The sequence below is a fragment of the Cherax quadricarinatus genome, chromosome 71, assembly GCF_038502225.1.
Source record: "Cherax quadricarinatus isolate ZL_2023a chromosome 71, ASM3850222v1, whole genome shotgun sequence".
Taxonomy (NCBI): Eukaryota; Metazoa; Arthropoda; class Malacostraca; order Decapoda; family Parastacidae; genus Cherax; species Cherax quadricarinatus.
The window spans coordinates 13548888-13568276 of NC_091362.1; the positions used below are offsets into that span (position 1 = coordinate 13548888).

Below are 19389 nucleotides of genomic sequence, written 5' to 3' on the forward strand. Positions count from 1 at the left end.
AGGGTGCTAATGATTCATTTGGGAGTGAACCGTTCAGCTCTGGGGGTGGTCCTCCACCAAGACCTGAAAGTCCTACTCCAGCTCTTCCACCAAAGAAATCTAAACAGCCACCTCCAAGACCTGCACCTCCTAAGACTCGGCCAGCAAAGCCACCACCACCACAAATAAATTCCAATAATAATCCCACTACTAACCCTACTACAAAAACTAATACAAACACTAATTCAAATACTGTCTCTAATGACCCCTTTGTTGGGGGTTGGGGAGACAATAAAACTGCAAATGCAGCAAATAATGGCGGCTTCGCAGATTTTGCCAACTTTGCAGATTTCGATACAAAGGTGAGTTTTTTTTTTTTTACTAGAAGTTTTGAGCTTTATAAGTTGTATGCATTGCTATGAATGTTGCATTTTTATTTTTGGGTAAAATTCTGAGCAGACACGCATCATATGTGCACTGATTAACCCTTAAACGGTCCAAAGAGATTGACGTTCAAATTCGTAGTGCTACAAAAGTAGATCTACTTTTTTTTACATATTTTCAAATATAACAAAAAAAAAAAATGTAGATAAAAGTTTTTTTTACACGTTTTCAAATGTAAAACAAAAAAGAAGATCTACATTTTTTTTACATACTTTAAGATGTTGAAAAAACGTATATATACGTTTGGACCATTTAAGGGTTAACTCTTTGAGGGTCTGTGCCGTAGATCTACGGCTTTACGTTCAGAGTCCAAACCGTAGATCTACGCCATGAGCTCAGCTCACTCTGATAAGCTGCGAGTGGTAAATTTGGACCTAGATATGAGAGAATACATCTATGTGGTATGTGTGGGCCACATAAAACAAATCCTGCAGCACACAGCGTATAATGAGAGAAAAAAAAAGGAGACCGTGATTTTCGATTAAAACAGTGACTGCAGTGTTTTTTCGTATGTTTTTTATACTTGTATTTGCGATTTCTTGGTCTCATTTGATAGAATGGAAGATATATTACAGAAAGAGAGATGATTTTGATTGGTTTTAGCACTGGAAATGGCTTGAAACTGAGCTCAAAGTAGAGGAAATGTTAAATTTTTATCGATGTTCAAGAGTAAACAAACGACCTTACACGTCTAATACACGCCAGCTGGTGGGTCTAATATACATTCACAAATGTGGGGATTATATTTATACAGTTATTACAATGTTGCATAACAGTAAATCTTTTATTTTTTGGTTTGAATAAAAATTCATTATGTGAATGAAAAAATCAAAATGGAATTCATTTGTAAAGCCTCAAAATGTAACTAATGAACAGAGGATATGTTAGTTTAGTTCCAGGAATGTCTGCATTGTTTATTCTAGACCCTATTTTAAAATTGGAATATTTTGAACTTTGTGTTAAATTGGCCAAATTACCAATTTCTGATCACTTTATTTTGTAGTTGAAACAGATGACTGGGTGATTTATTGTGCTCAATCGATAGAATAGAAGTAATGCTAGTGAAATAGCTAAGAATTTGGTCGACTGGAATAATGTAATTGGCCTAAAATGGGAGTCAAACTCTGCAAAATCGCCGATTCGTAAATATTGCTGACACATCAAAATTCACAAGAGCATAATTTTGTCAATTTTCCATCAAATTTCGTACTTTTTGTTTTATTACCTTCACAAAAAGATTCTCTACCATTTCATAAGAAAAAATAACAAAATTTGTTTTTGAAAATTCTTGGACCCTGGTGCGCACTTCGAAATTTGGCCTCTGGACCCTGAAAGGGTTAAATGATAGGCGGACAGAAGAGCAGTTTTGAATGTTTCTCGTGTCTCCTTGAAAGAAAAAGGAACTGCACAAATGCTGGATACAAATCATTGATGAAACTGTAGTTCTGACAAATTAAAAAGTTAATGTAAATACCAAAATAAGTTTTTCAAGGGAAGCTCATTACCCAAGGTCTTCAATAATTAAGTTTCCCAGATGTTACTCCCTCTGATGTACTTTTTTAAAAATTATATTCCAGTTGTCTTTGACAGGGTAGTCACTCAATGTCAGCATTAATAATTATAACTTGGGATTTTGTTATTCTTGAGAAACACCTCATTCATGATATTAACAAGCGCTTGCACCAAGTCATAAATGTAGTGACGAAAAAGAAATAATAATAGTTTCTATTTAAGAATGCCTAGGGAACAAATGAATTTAACAGTTAAAAACAAAGTAGGGGATGTTATTACATGGGGAGGTATTGGAAAGATGGTGTGAATATTTTGAGGAGCTTTTAAATGTTAATGATGAGAGGGAAGCAGTGATTTCATGCATTGTGCTGGTAGGTATATCATCCTTCAGGAATGAGGAAGAGCCAGATATTTGTGTGGGTGTCTTGTATGAGGCAGTGAGTAGAATGAATGGGAATTTAGAGGCTGGGCGTGATGGGATCAAGGTGAATCTTAAAAGCAGGTGGGGATATAGTTTTGGAGTAGTTGGTACATTTGTTTATTAAATGTATAAAAGGGGGAAAGGCACCTAGGTAATGGCAGTGTGTGCATTGTTCCTCTGTATAAAGGAAAAGGGGATAAAAGTGTAAGACTTTTAGGTGGAAAAAGCCTGTTAAGTATACCAAATAAAAGTGTATGGTAAAGTTATTATTGGAAAAATTAAGGGTAAGATAGAGAGCAAGATTGCAGATGAACATATGTGGAGACAAAGAACCTTATCCATGGAAGCAAAAAGAGGAATGTATAGTGGTACTAACACTCTTATATGGGTGTGAAGCATGGGTTTTAAATGTTGCAGCAAGGAGGCTGGAGGCAGTGGAGATGTCATGTCTGAGGGCAATGTGTGGTGTAAATATTATGCAGAGAATTCATAGTGTGGAAATTAGGAGGTGTATAGTTACTAAAAGTATTAGTCAGAGGGCTGAAGAGGGGTTGTTGAGGTGATTTGGTCATTTAACCCTTTCAGGGTCCGTCCCGTAGATCTACGGCTTCACGTTGAGTGTCCAAACCGTAGATCTACACCAAAATTCTAGCGCCGTCAAATTTAGCGCGAAAACGCTCATATGCCTACATGTGAGAGAACGGGTCTGCGTGGTGGGTGTGCGCCATAAACAAAAAATTAGGCGCCCGCATAGCATTGTGGGAACACCGGCTCAGTTACCCTTGTTCACCATGCCTCGTCGCAAGTCAGCTCTCACTCCCCGGAAAATTGGGACACTCCTCTTCCTATCTGATAGTTCTGACAGTGATGGAAGTGGAATTGTTTCGGGGAAAATCATACCAGGGGAACAGGTTTATCTTACTCCTTATGTTGCATTTTCTGAAAAACCAGGCCTGACAAAAGTACAGGTTATCAAGATTAGAAATGTTTTCTTTATCTAAAACAAAATTAGATATACAGGGGCCCCTTTGGGGAAAGGGATTTTAAAACCCTTAAAAGGGGGCTTTTTGTTATCCGAAATGGGGGGAAGGGAAAGGTTTCCCATAAGAAAAAAGGGAAATCAAATTAACCTGCAAGACCCCCAAAAGTAAAAAAAAAATTTTTCCCAAATGAAATGTTTATTTTTTAATACCCCAAAATTGAAAAGGCATGCAAATTTCAGGGCACTTACTTTTTTTGGGAAAAGACCCGGTGATGATTGAGGGGATGGGAGGGGGGAGAGAATTTTAAAGGTTTAAAAAACCCCCAAAAAGGGGGCTTCGGGCCCGGGGACTTTTTTAATGTTTTTTGGGGACCAGCTTCAGAGTCACTGGACCCTTTCGACAACATATCTTCCATGGGTGGCCGGCCTCTGCCTTTTATTTTTTCCCTAAAGGGGCCACAACTTTGGGTTGGGTGTACAGGTTCCAACACGGCTTGCAATGGCTGTGTGGGGGTGATTTTCATCCATAAAGGGTTTGCCCCCTTACCACTTTGCACAGATTTCCTTAATCTTTGAGTAGGCAACTTCTTCAATTTCTCTCTCCCTCCTCTGAACCTTTTTCCCCAGGTCTCCCCTCTTGCGGGTAAAAGTTGATCTATCACTCATCAGGGTTGCCCTTCATTGCCCTCCTCCCCCAAACCCTTTTACATCCCCCCACTAACCCCCAAACCCCAAGGATTTTCCCCAATGCCACAAATGGATTCCTCAACGGGCATAATCCTCCGGGGTTTACCTAAAACCCCCAAAACCCCTTTTTGTCTACAAAATTTTTTCCCAAGTTTCTTCCAAGCAGATTTCGGTTTTCTTAGTCACCCCCTCCCAAGCCTTACCTAAAAGGTTTCAAATTGGGGATATTAAAGTGCTCTCCCAAAAACCTTTTAGGGGTCAGTTGATTTTCAGGTCACTACAAAGCACCTTTCAAACATGGTTTTTGTGACATTTTTTGGGAAGTTTCAATAACCTCCCGGGCCCATGGGCTGCAGGAGGGGGAGTGGTATTAGGAGGCAAAACTTCCCCTTTAAATAAATTTCCCATGTCCCCATCAAGTCGTTTCCCGCCTGGGGGATGACCAGGGCATTGTCTAACCCCAGGGGGCCCCCAAGCCCCCAATTTTTTTTAAAGGGGTAATCTTTCACATTGGGGGCAAATGCAGGGGTGTAACCAGTCATATAAAAAGTCCCTAGTGACCCATCCCTTTATTTTTTGCCCTCCACAGCACACAAATTTTCCCCTTTTGAGGACATTTTTTTGCCTAAACTTTGGGATTTTTTGGAGGGGAACACTAATAAAGGCTTCACTTTGCAATCCCCACTAGCATTGGAACACATCAACAAAGGGGTTCTTTCTGGGCTTATTTTCCTGGGAGTCCCTTTTTTCCCCCCTCAGTAATTGGGGTCCTGCTTGGCATTTTTTTCCCAAAAACAGGCCTGTTTCATCACAATTAAACACTTGTTAGGGTTTTTGTTTCACCTTTTGGGACCCTTTGGAAATTTCCCGCACATATTTTTTAGCTGCTTTGGTCCAACTGGCGGGCCCCACCTGCCCTTACACTATGTATGCCACTACTTTTTTAAATTTTCTCAAAAACCCCCTTTCTGGGCCCTTAAAATTACTCACATCATCCTTGCGGGATTTTTTAATTAAACCTCATAACCCTTCCCAGCCTTTTCCATGATCGCTTGGGAAAAGCTATCTCCTGCTAGCTGTTTTTTATTTATCCACCCCCAATAAGTCTCTACATCTTTCCCTCCTTACTTTTTAAAAAAAACAGTTAAACCCCCTTTTGGGGGAACAGCTTCCCGTTGCCTTTTTGTTTCCCCAATAGAGGTGGTTGGGGTTTGGGTTTCTTGGCCCCCTGCCAGGGGCCACCCCGCCTCCACTTTCCCTTATCAATGATTTTCTTTCTTTTTATCTCTTTGTAATCCCCACCCCCATTGCTGTAGGGTTGGCACTAGAAGCTTTCTTGGGGCCCATGGTCACTTATTTTTGGGTGATAAAATCACCAAAAAAACTGTAATAATACAAAAAAGTTTTGGTTTTATGTTTGGGTGTTACGCGGGGGCAGGGGTGGTAAACAATGCCACCAGCGGCACATGTGAGGCTGGGTGGGCGCCCTTGGGCACGCCCCGAAGACGGGGGCGGGGTTTTAGGCGGGGGCGGAGGGAAAAAATTTTTGCGATAAAAACGAGCGGATGGATTGTATGTTATGTGGGTGGCGACGGTATGCTGGGGTCCACCTTTCTTTTTTTTCCATTCAGAATTTGTAATTAGGAAATCTTTGATTTTGTTTGAAGGTGACTGTCATTCACCAAAAAAAACCACAAAAGGGAAAAACTTTTAGGTGTTTACTGCCAATGACATCATGGCATTATGGTGGCATGACAAACGAGATGTCACATTGTTGACAACCATTCACCGTAATGAAATGCAAGACAGTGGCAAAGTTGATCGAGTGACTAATGAACGTATTCGAAAACCAGTGACAGTGATTGATTATACACAAAACATGCGCTTGGTTGACAAATGTGACATGCAGATTGGTTTTGTTGACTGTGTTCGTAAGAGTTACAAGTGGTACATGAAACTTTTCTTCCATCTCATGGACATTTCAATGCTCAATGCATATAATATGTACCAAATAAAGACTGGCAACAGACCACCGTATGGTGAATTTTGTTTGTCTGTTGTCAGACAACTCATAATGAAGTACCAGGTAAGAACACCTGCTATACAACAAGGTCCTCGAATTCCTCAGGATATACCCAAGCGTTTGAGGAGGGAAGGTGATCATTTCATAATACAACTTCCTTCAACTCAGAAGAAATTTGCTCAGAAGAGATGCATCGTCTGTGCACAAACAAAACGACGGCAACAAAGACGCAAAGACACTCGGTTTATGTGTGAGGAATGTAAGGTGCCTCTGTGCATGGTGCCTTGTTTCAAGGAGTTCCACAAGCTCCAGCAGTTCTAAAACCATGTCCAGTGATTGTAAATATATGATAGAACATTAGTATTATACAAGATTTGTGCATGTTTATTGTAATAAACAACAGTGGTAAACAATAATATGATAACTTTAGTGCGGTTATTGTGTTCAATACAGTGAGTTTATATATATACATTATATACAGTATTGGTCTCTCAGGCCCCAAATGTTAGTAGGAATAGAAAAAAATTGGAAAAGAAAAGAAAAAAATGTAAAAAACGCAAAATAATGTAATGCGCATATGGGGAATTCGTCGATGTTGCCGCCACCACATCATTTTTGACAAACTTCTTGGCACTGTATCTCGGTAAGTACTGATCAGAATTTTTTTTTTGTCTTATTACCTTCACAAAAATATGCTCTTTAATTCTGTAAGAAAAAATATTTTTTTTTTTTTTTTTTTTTTTTTTTTTTTTTTTTTTTTTTTTTTTTTTTTCCAAAATTTCTTGGACACTGGAGCACCACTTCAGATTTTGGCCTTGGACCCTGAAGGGGTTAAAGAGGATGGAACAAAGAATGACTTTGAGAGCATATAAATCTGTAGTAGAAGGAAGGTGGGATAGGAGTCATCCTAGGGAAGGTTGGAGGGAGGGAGTAAAGGAGGTTTTATGGGCAAGGGGCTTGAACTTCAAGCGTGTGTGAGCGTCATAGATAGGAGTGAATGGAGATGAATAGTTTTTGGGACCTGACAAGCTGTTGGAGTGTGAGCAGGGTAATATTTTGTGAAGGTATTCGGGGAAACTGTTGAGCTGGACTTAAGTCCTGGAGGGGGGAAGTACAATGCCTAAACTTTAAAGGAGAGGTTTGGGATATTGGCAGTCTGGATTGACATCTAAACTGTCGTATTCTGAGTGCCTCTGCAAAGAGAATGATTATGTAAGAATGATGGTGAAAGTGTCAAACAATTATGAAAGTTTTCTCTTTCTCTGGGTTTTTCTTTCTTTTTGGGTCCCCTGCCTCAGTGGGAAATGGCCGATGTGTTAAAAAAAATAAAATAAGGTAAATATAAAAACTTGGTATAAAAATTTAGGACAGTTGTAACTTTGGAAAGGGTGTTGCACTTTCAGAGGAAGAAGTGATGTATATTGATTGTTACTAAATGCTCATAGTCGAGGCAGTATTCTTAATAACGGTTGTTACTTAATAACGGTGCTGGATGAGCTTTGACTGCTATTGTAAATTCCTTCATATTTTAGGTCCCCATATTTTTGTTTTCTTAAATTGAGTTCCATGCCAGAGAAATTTTTTGTGGCAATGTAGTTTATTTACGAATTACATTAGATGTTAATAATTACACTGGCCAGGGAGGTATAACATCTTTTAGGAGTGAAGAAGAGCAGGTGTGAGTGTGGGGGAGGTGTGTGAGGCATTATGTAGAATGAAAGTGGGTAAAGCAGCTGGAACTGACGGAATCATGACAGAAATGTTAAAAGGGGGGGGGGGGGGAGGATATAGTGTTGGAGTGGTCAGTATTTTTGTTAATAAATACATGAAAGAGGGGAAGGTACCTGATGATTGGCAGAGCATGTATAGTTCCTTTATATAAAGGGAAGGGGAACAAAAAGTGATTGTAAAAATTATAGGGGAATAAGTTTACTGAGTATACCAGGAAAAGTGTACGGTAGGGTTATTATTGAAGGAATTAGAGGGAAGACAGAGAGTAGGATTGTGGATGAGTAAGGAGGCTTTAGAGTGGGTAGGGGATGTGTAGATCAAGTGTTTACATTTAAGCATATATGTGTGAACATATAAGTAAGAGGGAGGTGAAAGTGTATAAACTAAGGGAGGAGGAAGTTCGGGTGAGATATAAGCGACTATTGGCAGAAAGGTGGGCTAGTGCAAAGATGAGTAGTGGGGGGGTTGAAGAGGGTTGGAATAGTTTTAAAAATGCAGTATTAGAATGTGGGGCAGAAGTTTGTGGTTATAGGAGGGTGGGGGCAGGAGGAAAGAGGAGTGATTGGTGGAATGATGAAGTAAAGGGTGTGATAAAAGAGAAAAAGGTAGCTAATGAGAGGTTTTTACAAAGCAGAAGTGTTATAAGAAGAGCAGAGTGTATGGAGAGTAAAAGAAAGGTAAAGAGAGTGGTGAGAGAGTGCAAAAGGAGAGCAGATGAAAGAGTGGGAAAGGCAAGGTCAAGAAATTTTAATGAAAATAAGAAAAAATTTTGGAGTGAGTTAAACAAGTTAAGAAAGCCTAGGGAAAGTATGGATTTGTCAGTTAAGAACAGAGTAGGGGAGTTAGTAGATGGGGAGATGGAGGTATTAGGTAGATGGCGAGAATATTTTGAGGAACTTTTAAATGTTAAGGAAGAAAGAGAGGCAGTAATTTCATGCACTGGTCAGGGAGGTATACCATCTTTTAGGAGTGAAGAAGAGCAGAATGTAAGTGTGGGGGAGGTACGTGAGGCATTACGTAGAATGAAAGGGGGTAAAGCAGCTGGAACTGATGGGATCATGACAGAAATGTTTAAAGCAGGGGGGGATATAGTGTTGGAGTGGTTGGTACTTTTGTTTAATAAATGTATGAAAGAGGGGAAGGTACCTAAGGATTGGCAGAGAGCATGTATAGTCCCTTTATATAAAGGGAAAGGGGACAAAAGAGACTAAAAATTATAGAGGAATAAGTGTACTGAGTATACCAGGAAAAGTGTACGGTAGGGTTATAATTGAAAGAATTAGAGGTAAGACAGAATGTAGGATTGCGGATGAGCAAGGAGGTTTCAGAGTGGGTAGGGGATGTGTAGATCAAGTGTTTACATTGAAGCATATATGTGAACAGTATTTAGATAAAGGTAGGGAAGTTTTTATTGCATTTATGGATTTAGAAAAGGCATATGATAGTGGATAGAGGAGCAATGTGGCAGATGTTGCAAGTATATGGAATAGGTGGTAAGTTATTAAATGCTGTAAAGAGTTTTTACAAGGATAGTGAGGCTCAGGTTAGGGTGTGTAGAAGAGAGGGAGACTACTTCCCTGTAAAAGTAGGTCTTAGACAGGGATGTGTAATGTCACCATGGTTGTTTAATATATTTATAGATGGGGTTGTAAAGAAAGTAAATGCTAGGGTGTTCGGGAGAGGGGTGGGATTAAATTTTGGGGAATCAAATTCAAAATGGGAATTGACACAGTTACTTTTGGCTGATGATACTGTGCTTATGGGAGATTCTAAAGAAAAATTGCAAAGGTTAGTGGATGAGTTTGGGAATGTGTGTAAAGGTAGAAAGTTGAAAGTGAACATAGAAAAGAGTAAGGTGATGAGGGTATCAAATGATATAGATAAAGAAAAATTGGATATCAAATTGGGGAGGAGTATGGAAGAAGTGAATGTTTTCAGATACTTGGGAGTTGACGTGTCGGCGGATGGATTTATGAAGGATGAGGTTAATCATAGAATTGATGAGGGAAAAAAGGTGAGTGGTGCGTTGAGGTACGTGTGGATTCAAAAAACGTTATCTATGGAGGCAAAGAAGGGAATGTATGAAAGTATAGTAGTACCAACACTCTTATATGGGTGTGAAGCTTGGGTGGTAAATGCAGCAGCAAGGAGACGGTTGGAGGCAGTGGAGATGTCCTGTTTAAGGGCAATGTGTGGTGTAAATATTATGCAGAAAATTCGGAGTGTGGAAATTAGGAGAAGGTGTGGAGTCAATAAAAGTATTTGTCAGAGGGCAGAAGAGGGGTTGTTGAGGTGGTTTGGTCATTTAGAGAGAATGGATCAAAGTAGAATGACATGGAAAGCATATAAATCTATAGGGGAAGGAAGGCAGGGTAGGGGTCGTCCTCGAAAGGGTTGGGGAGAGGGGGTAAAGGAGGTTTTGTGGGCAAGGGGCTTGGACTTCCAGTAAGCGTGCGTGAGCGTGTTAGATAGGAGTGAATGGAGACGAATAATACTTGGGACCTGACGATATGTTGGAGTGTGAGCAGGGTAATATTTAGTGAAGGGATTCAGGGAAACCGGTTATTTTCATATAGTCGGACTTGAGTCCTGGAAATGGGAAGTACAATGCCTGCACTTTAAAGGAGGGGTTTGGGATATTGGCAGTTCGGAGGGATATGTTGTGTATCTTTATGTGTGTATGCTTCTAAACTGTTGTATTCTGAGCACCTCTGCAAAAACAGTGATAATGTGTGAGTGTGGTGAAAGTGTTGAATGATGATGAAAGTATTTTCTTTTTGGGGATTTTCTTTCTTTTTTGGGTCACCCTGCTTCGGTGGGAGACGGCTGACTTGTTGAAAAAAAATAAAAAAGTGAACAGTACATGTATTTAGATAGAGGTGGGGAAGTTTTCATTGCATTTATAGATTTAGAAAAGGCGTATGATAGAGTGGATAGGGGAGCAATGTGGCAGATGTTACAATTATATGGAATAGGTAGTAAGTTACTAAATGCTGTAAAGAGTTTTCCTCTTCAAGGGGGGCTCCTTTGCGTGGTGAAGAGGCTCTTGGTCTGAGGAATTAGACCTGTCGGTCTACTTCCTCAGACCGAACCTAATTACCCCCCAATCCCCCGTTCCCTATCCCATCCTCCCCTTTTTCCTTTCCTCCTCCACCTCCCCACCCCTCCCATTTGCCCTTCCTTTTTTTTTTTTTTTTTTTTTTTTTTTTTTTTTTTTCCCACAGGCACGCTAGTACCTAGGTAGGGGAAAGGGTACCGGGGTCCATCCCATTCCGTTGAGGTTCTTGGCGGTGGCGTAGTTTGCCGTGGAATCTGGATTGCCTGGGGATGTCCTGATCCCTCTCCGGTATCCCGGAGGGTGGCTTTGGGTGTCTCTCGGGCGACGGGTGTATCTCTGGAAGCCACCTTTCGGATTCCGGGGGTGGTGGCCGAAGGAGGTATGCTTTGTGGCGGATTTCCGGCCGCCCTCTCTTTTGTCCACCGAGGTAGCTCGGCAGATGTGAGGTTGCTATCCCGGATTGCCGGTTTACTGGCATGATGGGTAGGGTATGGCACGGGTTCCATGCTGCATCTGCGCTACTTGCGGTGCTGACGTCCTCTTGGGTGCCGAGGGAGATTTCTGGCCCTTTCATTCCTCCTAGGAACTATCCCTCCCCGGTCCCCCCTTTTTTTATTCTTTTTTTTTTATTTTTATTTTCTTTTCTTTCTTTTTTTCTTAAAAACAAAAAGAAAGAAGTAACCTAACCATGGCAGCCCTAGTCCATGAACCTGCTACCCCCAGGCCCGTTCTTCATACCGCACCCCGTTCTGACCCCGCCTCGTCTTTGGACCACTCTTCGGACACTCCTCGTGCCTCTGTACCTCTTGCCGGTGCTGTTTCCTCACCCGCTTCAGGTACTGAGGCCTCGACTGACTCCTTCGATTTATCTGACCTTCGCTCTCCTCTGACCATGCTTACGGCCTCTCCCTCTACGGTGCGGCAATTTTCGAATCGCCGGCCCATTCCACGTCGGACCAACTCTGGTCCCACGCCTAAACGACAACGACAATTACCTGCTGATGATACTTCTCCACCTTCTCGTTCTCAGAAAAGATCGACACGTCCTTCACTACCTTTCCACGCTCAGTTTCAGACTGCACAGTGGACTAAATTCTTCACTTTACGACCGACTTCCTCTACTGCCTCTCTCTCTGACCACAGTATTGGCAAGGCACTCCTACACCATGTTGGTAAAGATATTTCTTTTCATGCTCTTAAGAGCGGTACGCGCATCGTCACCGTACAGAATGCTACCCAGGCTCATGAGCTTTCTCGTCTTTCCCATATCGATACTGTTCCTGTAACTATTGAAAGGCATCATGCCCTCAATTCTTGTAGTGGTACCATCATTCTGCCCCATACCATAGTTCAACAAAATTTCCAGACATGTGGCACTGACATTCTTGAACAGCTGGAACTCCAAGATCTCCCAATCCTCAAGGTAGACACTTACGTTCTTCCTGCCCGCGGGCGGAGACGATACCCTTGCAATGTGGCTCGTTTAACTTTTGACAGCCGTGAACTCCCATCCTCAGTTTATGTAGCAGGACATCGGTTACAAGTTCGAAAGGTGATCCCTACACCACAACAGTGTAGAAATTGCTGGCGATTTGGCCATTCAGCGAAATATTGCAGATCTATCGCCGAATGCCCAGTCTGTGGTGCCGATGACCATTCTAATACATCTTGCAATCGACCTCCCTCTTGCCTTAATTGTCATGAGGCTCACCCTTCGTACTCTCGCCGTTGTCAAGTCTACTTAAATGAGCGGGAAATCCGTTACCTCAAAGTGGCAGAAGGTCTCTCTTATGCCATGGCAGTTTCTCGTCTCCGCCTCCAAGGGAGACTACCTCATGTTTCTTATTCCCGTGTTTCAAAACGTCCCCCCACTTCTGGTATCCCATCTTCTGCACCCACCTCTGTGGTTACCTCTCCCATAGTCACTCCTGTAGCTAATTCTTTTGCTGTCCTCGGCTCAGACGTCCCTACTTCAACGTCTCAGTCTGATCTTTCTTGCTTCGTGTTCTCTCTCACAAGCCTCAGTAGCGACGAGATCTCGTATGACACCTCCTCCCAATCGTCCCTCTACTTCTCAAAAGTCAAAAAAAGAGGTCCGTTAACACCTCCTACCCATCTTCCACCTCCTCATTTTCCCTTCCCTGTCCCTGTACCTGGTTCTCCCCCTCTCACTGGCTCTGTTACAAGTGTAGAGGTTCACCCTCCTCCTCATACTGTACCTTCCTCCCCTGTTCCCTCCCAAGTTTCTTCCTCTTCGGCCACCTCCCAGGTTTCTGCCTTTTCTGTCCCCTTCCACGCTTCTCCATTTCCCTCCACCCTTCCGTCCCCCCCTACCTTGGTACAGTCCATTACAGTTCCAATCTTTACTCATCCTCCCCCTACCATTTCCAATATTGTCTCCCATACGACGTCTCTGAATTCTGAAACACTTGAAGCAATCTCTGAATATATTGCAGAGACCAAACCATCAATGGACACTGATCCACCCTCCGCTCCTTCTCTCTCCTGTACTCCATCTGCGCAACTCCTTTCTTCACAGCGCACCGTTCCTTCGCTGCTTGAACGTTTTCCACTGCCTCCGCATGTGGACTTTTCTAACCCCTCTAGTCCGTAGGAACCCTTACCTGCGGATTTCAGGTATCTTTATCATTGCCAATCATGGCCTATTTACAGTGGAATATACGCGGCCTCAGGGGTAATCGGGGTGAGCTTCAGATGTTACTCTCCCAGTTTTCCCCTGTTGGTGTTTGCTTGCAGGAACCAAAATTACACTCTGCTGTTATCTCTCCCATCTCAGGCTATAATTTATTGTATTCTTCAGATCCTTTTCCTGATGGGACCTTTAATGAAAGTGCCCTTCTTCTACGCACTGATATTCCGTACCATCAGCTATTTGTTCGTACTTCGCTGCATTACACAGCAGCCCGTATCCACTTGCATAGGTGGTATACGCTCTGTTCTTTATATCTCTCTCCTTCTCGGGCATTATCTATTCCGGATATTGCCTTTCTTGTTTCGTCATTACCACCACCGATTCTGTTACTTGGTGATTTTAATGCCCACCATTTCCTCTGGGGGGGGGGTCTCACTGTGATTCCCGTGGCATTCAGTTAGACTGTTAGAGGCTTTTTTTGCCACCCACCCTCTCCATGTTTTAAATACAGGTACTCACACCCATTTTGATCCTCGGACTCACTCTCTCTTGCATCGATCTCTGTCTGCTCTTCCTCCACCGCATTAGACTTCACTTGGTCTGTTCTTCCGGACTTACATGACAGCGATCATTTCCCAATCATTCTTACTTCCCCTTCATATTCACCACCTCTTCGCATCCCACGCTGGCAATTTGATCAGGCAAATTGGAACCTTTACTCACACCTAACTGTTTTTAGAGAGGTTTCTTCTTCGTCCTCCATCGATGAGCTTTTACACCTCTTCTCGTCCTCCGTTTTAACCGCAGCTTCTCATTCTATACCCCAAACTTCGGGCAGGCATTCTCAGAAATGCGTGCCTTGGTGGTCTCCTGCTTGTGCTCGTGCAGTACGTTTGAAACGCCCTGCATGGGGCAGGTACCGGTACAATAGAACCACAGAGAGACTTCTTGAATTTAAGCAGAAGCGTGTGATTGCTCGCCGTGTCATCCGTGACGCTAAACGCACTTGCTGGGGAGATTATGTCTCCACCATTACCTCTGCTTCCTCTATGAGTGCAGTCTGGAAAAAAGTACGAAAACTGAGTGGTAAATATTCTCCTGACCCGGCTCCTGTTCTGCGGGTTGCCGGTGTTGATATAGCAAACCCACTAGATGTTGCCAATGAAATTGGCAATCGTCTAGTCTGTATTTCTCAGGGACTCCATCTATGCCCCTCATTTCTTTCCTCAAAGTCTGCCAGAGAGTTAGCACCCTTGGACTTTTCTTCTCTCAGAGAAGAACAGTATAATGTGACTTTTACACTTCAAGAACTGGAGGCAACACTCTCAGCTTGCCGATCATCGGCAGCTGGGCCCGACGACATTCATATTCGTATGCTACAACATTTACATCAGTCAGCCCTTGCAGTGCTATTACGCCTTTACAATCTTATTTGGTCACAAGGAGTTCTTCCACAGCTGTGGAAATCCACCATTGTTCTCCCTTTCCGCAAACCAGGCACTATGGGACATGAAACCTCCCACTATCATCCCATTGCTCTTACCAGTGCAGTTTGCAAAGTGATGGAACGCCTAGTAAATAGACGTTTAGTGTGGTATTTAGAGACACAACAGTCTCCCCACTCGTCAATATGGCTTTCGTAAGGGACATTCTACCATAGACCCCTTACTACGCTTGGATACGTATGTTCGTAATGCCTTTGCGAATAACCACTCAGTTATTGCCATATTTTTTGACCTTGAGAAGGCATATGACACAACTTGGAGGTATAATATTTTAGCCCAAGCCCACTCCTTAGGCCTTCGAGGCAATCTACCATCCTTCCTTAAGAACTTTTTAACTGACAGGCATTTCCATGTTCGGGTTAATAATGTGCTCTCCTCGGACTTTATCCAAGCTGAAGGTGTCCCCCAGGGATGTGTTCTGAGCACAACACTTTTTCTCCTTGCTATTAATGATTTGGCCTCTAGTCTTCCATCAAATATTTGGTCATCACTGTATGTTGATGACTTCGCTATTGCCTGTGCAGGCGCTGTCTGTCACCTTATTACAGTTTCTCTCCAGCATGCAGTCGACCGTGTTTCCAATTGGGCCACCACACGTGGGTTTAAATTTTCCAGCACTAAAACCCACCAAATTACTTTCACTAGACGCTCTGTCATCTCCGATCATCCTTTGTACCTCTATGGCTCCCGTATCCCTGAATGTGATACAGTCAAGTTTCTGGGCCTCCTCTTTGATCGTAGGTTATCCTGGAAACCTCACATTACCTCTCTGAAGGCAACTTGCCACAGCCGGCTGAACCTCCTTTAAACCCTTGCTCATCTTTCATGGGGAGCTGATCGTCGAACCCTCCTTCGCCTACATTCCACCCTTATCTTATCGAAACTTGATTATGGTGACCAGATCTATTCAGCGGCATCTCCTGCTACTCTCTCTAGCCTTAACCCCATTCATCACCAAGGATTACGTTTATGCCTTGGTGCTTTTCGCTCTTCCCCTGTCGAGAGCCTCTATGCAGAAGCGAACGTTCCATCCTTATCCGATCGCCGTGATGCCCATTGCCTTCGCTACTATGTACGCTCTCATGATCTCCGCAATCCTTTCATTTTTGGAATGGTCACTGATATTAGTAGACATTCTTTATTTGTTCGCCGCCCCTTTTTACTCCGTCCCTTCTCTCTTCGCCTTCATTCGCTCTTGCCTTCTCTTCAATTACCACCTTTCTATGTACATGTAGCATCTCACTTTTTCCTACCCCCTGGGAAGTTCCAGCTGTTCGAGTCTGTTCTTTCTCTCTCCCTTGCTTGAAAGTCCAACTGTCTACGGTCGCTTCCCGCTCTCATTTTCTTGACCACTTTCACTCTCATTCTCATGCCATTGCTGTGTACACAGATGGCTCTAAGTCTTCTGACGGCGTAGGATTCGCAGCACTGTTTCCGGACAGCATCGTACAAGGGCATTTACTATCTTCGGCTAGTATTTTTACTGCTGAATTGTATGCCATCCTTACAGCACTTATCCGTATTGCATCTATGCCTGTGTCATCATTTGTGGTTGTCTCAGACTCCTTTAGTGCTTTACAGGCTATACAGAAATTTGATACACCTCACCCCTTAGTCCTCCGTATCCAACTTTGGCTACGCCGCATCTTTACCAAGCATAAAGATATTGTTTTTTGTTGGGTCCCTGGTCATGTTGACGTACAGGGCAATGAACAGGCACACTGCTGCGCGGTCAGCAGTACATGACCTACCAGTTTCATGTAGAGGTATTCCATTTACAGATTATTTTGCTGCAATATCTTCCCAACTTCACACCCGTTGGCAACAACGTTGGTCTACTATGCTCGGCAACAAACTTCAATCTATTAAACCGAGTTTATGTTACTGGCCGTCTTCTTATCACCAGTGTCGAGGTTGTGAGACTACTCTCTCCCGTCTTCGCATTGGCCATACTCGTCTTACTCGTGGATATCTCACGGAGAGGCGCCCTGCTCCTCTCTGTGAGAATTGCCAAGTTCCATTATCAGTCAGCCACAGGAGAGGTATGTTATGTATCTTTGTATATGCTTCTGAACTGTTATATCTGGGTGCCTCAACAAAAACTCTGATTATGTATGAGTGAAGTGAAAGTATTGAATAATGATGAAAGTATTTTCTTTTTGGGGATTTTCTTTCTTTTTGGGTCACCCTGCCTTGGTGGGAGAATGCCGACTTGTTGAAAAAAAAAATTATTGTTTAATATAATAGGCAATAGGTTGGTGGAGAGCAGTCACCCAGGGAGGTACTCTATGTAATGAGAATCTGAAATAGAAACCTGTTTAGTGTTTTTGCACTGGGAAGTAAACTTCTCTTCTTGTTTTGTCCTGCAAACCTGTAAGATTGTAGGTAAATCTTGCAATTTAATATTTATAATAATTCTCAGAACATTAAGAGACTTATTTTTTTTTTAACTTTCCTATGTGTTTTTTATTATTTCTTGTTTAATATTTCCTATATTTAGAAGGCTTGGTCGGAGATTGGGCCACAGGGGCAATAATCTCCAGTCCATTAATTGACAAGATAAGACATAAGAGGGGTCTGGGATATTGACAGTTTGGAGGGACTTCTAAACTGTCATATCTGAGCACCTTTGCAAAGACAGTGATTATGTATGAGTGTGGTGAAAGTGTTGGATTTTCTTTCTTTTTGGGTCACCCTACCTCGGTGGGAGACAGCCGTCTAGTTGAAAAAAAAAAAAAAACATAAGAGGGTCCTGCAGGTATAGAGAATAGGATTATTTATGAATAGCTTCCTACTTCATTTTAGGGATCTCATAATGGTGCTCATTGTTTCCTGAAGTTAGAGTTATGGTTCTGATTAATGATTTTTGGATGAGTGATTGGCTTGATATTTAAAGTAAAAGGACACAAGTGTGTAGTCAGTCATCATGTACAGATCTTAGGTGTAAGGCTTGGCTAGGTCACAAAGGAGTAAAATATAGGATTCGAGTTGGGTATGTAATGGATCTAGATACTGTGTCTGTTAGAGTATGTATTACTTTTGATTGTTAGTTCAGTTTGTCTGCCTGTAGACCAAGGAACTTATTTTCTTGCTTTTGTATTTGGGAGTTAGTTATCCAGAGATCTATTAGGTAAGATGGTTTTTTACCAAATACTATACAATATAGAAGTTTGCTAATGGATTGTGTTAGCTTCTTGGTGTGAATCCCTCTTTTTTTTTTTTTTTTTTTTTATAACATGAACTAGATTGTTGTGTGATGTAGTTAGAGTTTGAGGTAGAAAAAATGTTTAAAGGTGTTGTGGCATTGAGATGTTCTATAATTACAAACCATGAGAAAGGATCATATATGTTACCTTGGGAAGACCAATGGTTATTGAAAATGTTTGCAAGGCAGTATTGAGGTGACACACTGGTACTGTACGTATTAAGTGGGATTGGATGAAATAATTTTAATGGAAAAACAATAAATTTCTCTGAAGATAGGATACCACTACCCAGAAATGCTGATATAATTATATAATTCAGTAAATTCTTCCTCATCGTATAACTAACCTAACAGGGAGTATATTTAGATATCCAGTAAATATAAATATTATATACTATAACAAATTTCAAGCTTATTAAAAAATGTCCTGAAGCACAGTAATTGCTGTTATTGTTTTTTAAGCATGTTTATATATAAGATATCACAGATACAAATATTTTAAAAATAAGTTGAAGTGGAAATTGTATGTATTTTATTTTTTTATCTGTACCTCTTGAATCCTAGTTGTATTTTCTCTGATGTTGTGGCTACATGTCAGTTACATGTTCTTATTAGCATTATTTAATTTGCTAAAATACTTCTCTAGATTGGGAAACTGCTAGTATATAAATGTTCAAGTTAATTGCTATAAAATGCCAAAATTTAGCTGTATTTTAATACTGTTCAAGAACATTGTGACTTACAAGCTAACCTAGACTGTCAGTAATTCAGTAAATTACCAGTTGTAAGCATGTAGTGAGCAGAAAGATGCTTTAAATTTAAATTACTTCTTTTTATTTGATTTTGTTGGTAGAATGTTTTTTACATAGTGATGGAAGTAATATTAAGCAAAAAGTAATTCATTGTCTCTCACTTTTACTTTGTTCCTTATTTTTATTATAGCATTCTGATTTTCAGTTTGTAGCATGTTGGTGTAAGCAGATGGTTACTTGTTGGGTGAGCTGAGCACCACACACCAAGTTTGTTTTGTTCATTTGGTAATGTATGTTACCCAGTATCACTGTTGCACTTCATTTTTATGATTTGGGCATGTCCGTCAAATTCTTTTTTCCTTGCAGTTGTAGTGCAGTTCCCTGGCGTATGCTGGCAGTAACATGGGTTCCCCCCCCTTCTCTCTCTCTACCTTTGC

At 41.7% G+C, this 19389-nt stretch overlaps 1 protein-coding gene across 6 annotated transcripts in view; it reads left to right on the forward strand.

Moving 5' to 3' along the window:
• Eps-15 (Epidermal growth factor receptor pathway substrate clone 15) overlaps positions 1-19389 on the forward strand; it is a 109376-nt gene that overhangs the window by 71510 nt on the left and 18477 nt on the right. For 5 of the 6 annotated variants that reach the window (XM_053793410.2, XM_053793405.2, XM_053793406.2 and 2 more), the window contains one exon: positions 3-341. In XM_053793410.2, the coding sequence (XP_053649385.1) occupies positions 3-341 (339 nt within the window). Of the gene's footprint in view, positions 1-2; positions 342-19157; positions 19243-19389 lie in introns of all 6 variants that reach the window. The other variant, XM_053793409.2, reaches the window with a different exon arrangement.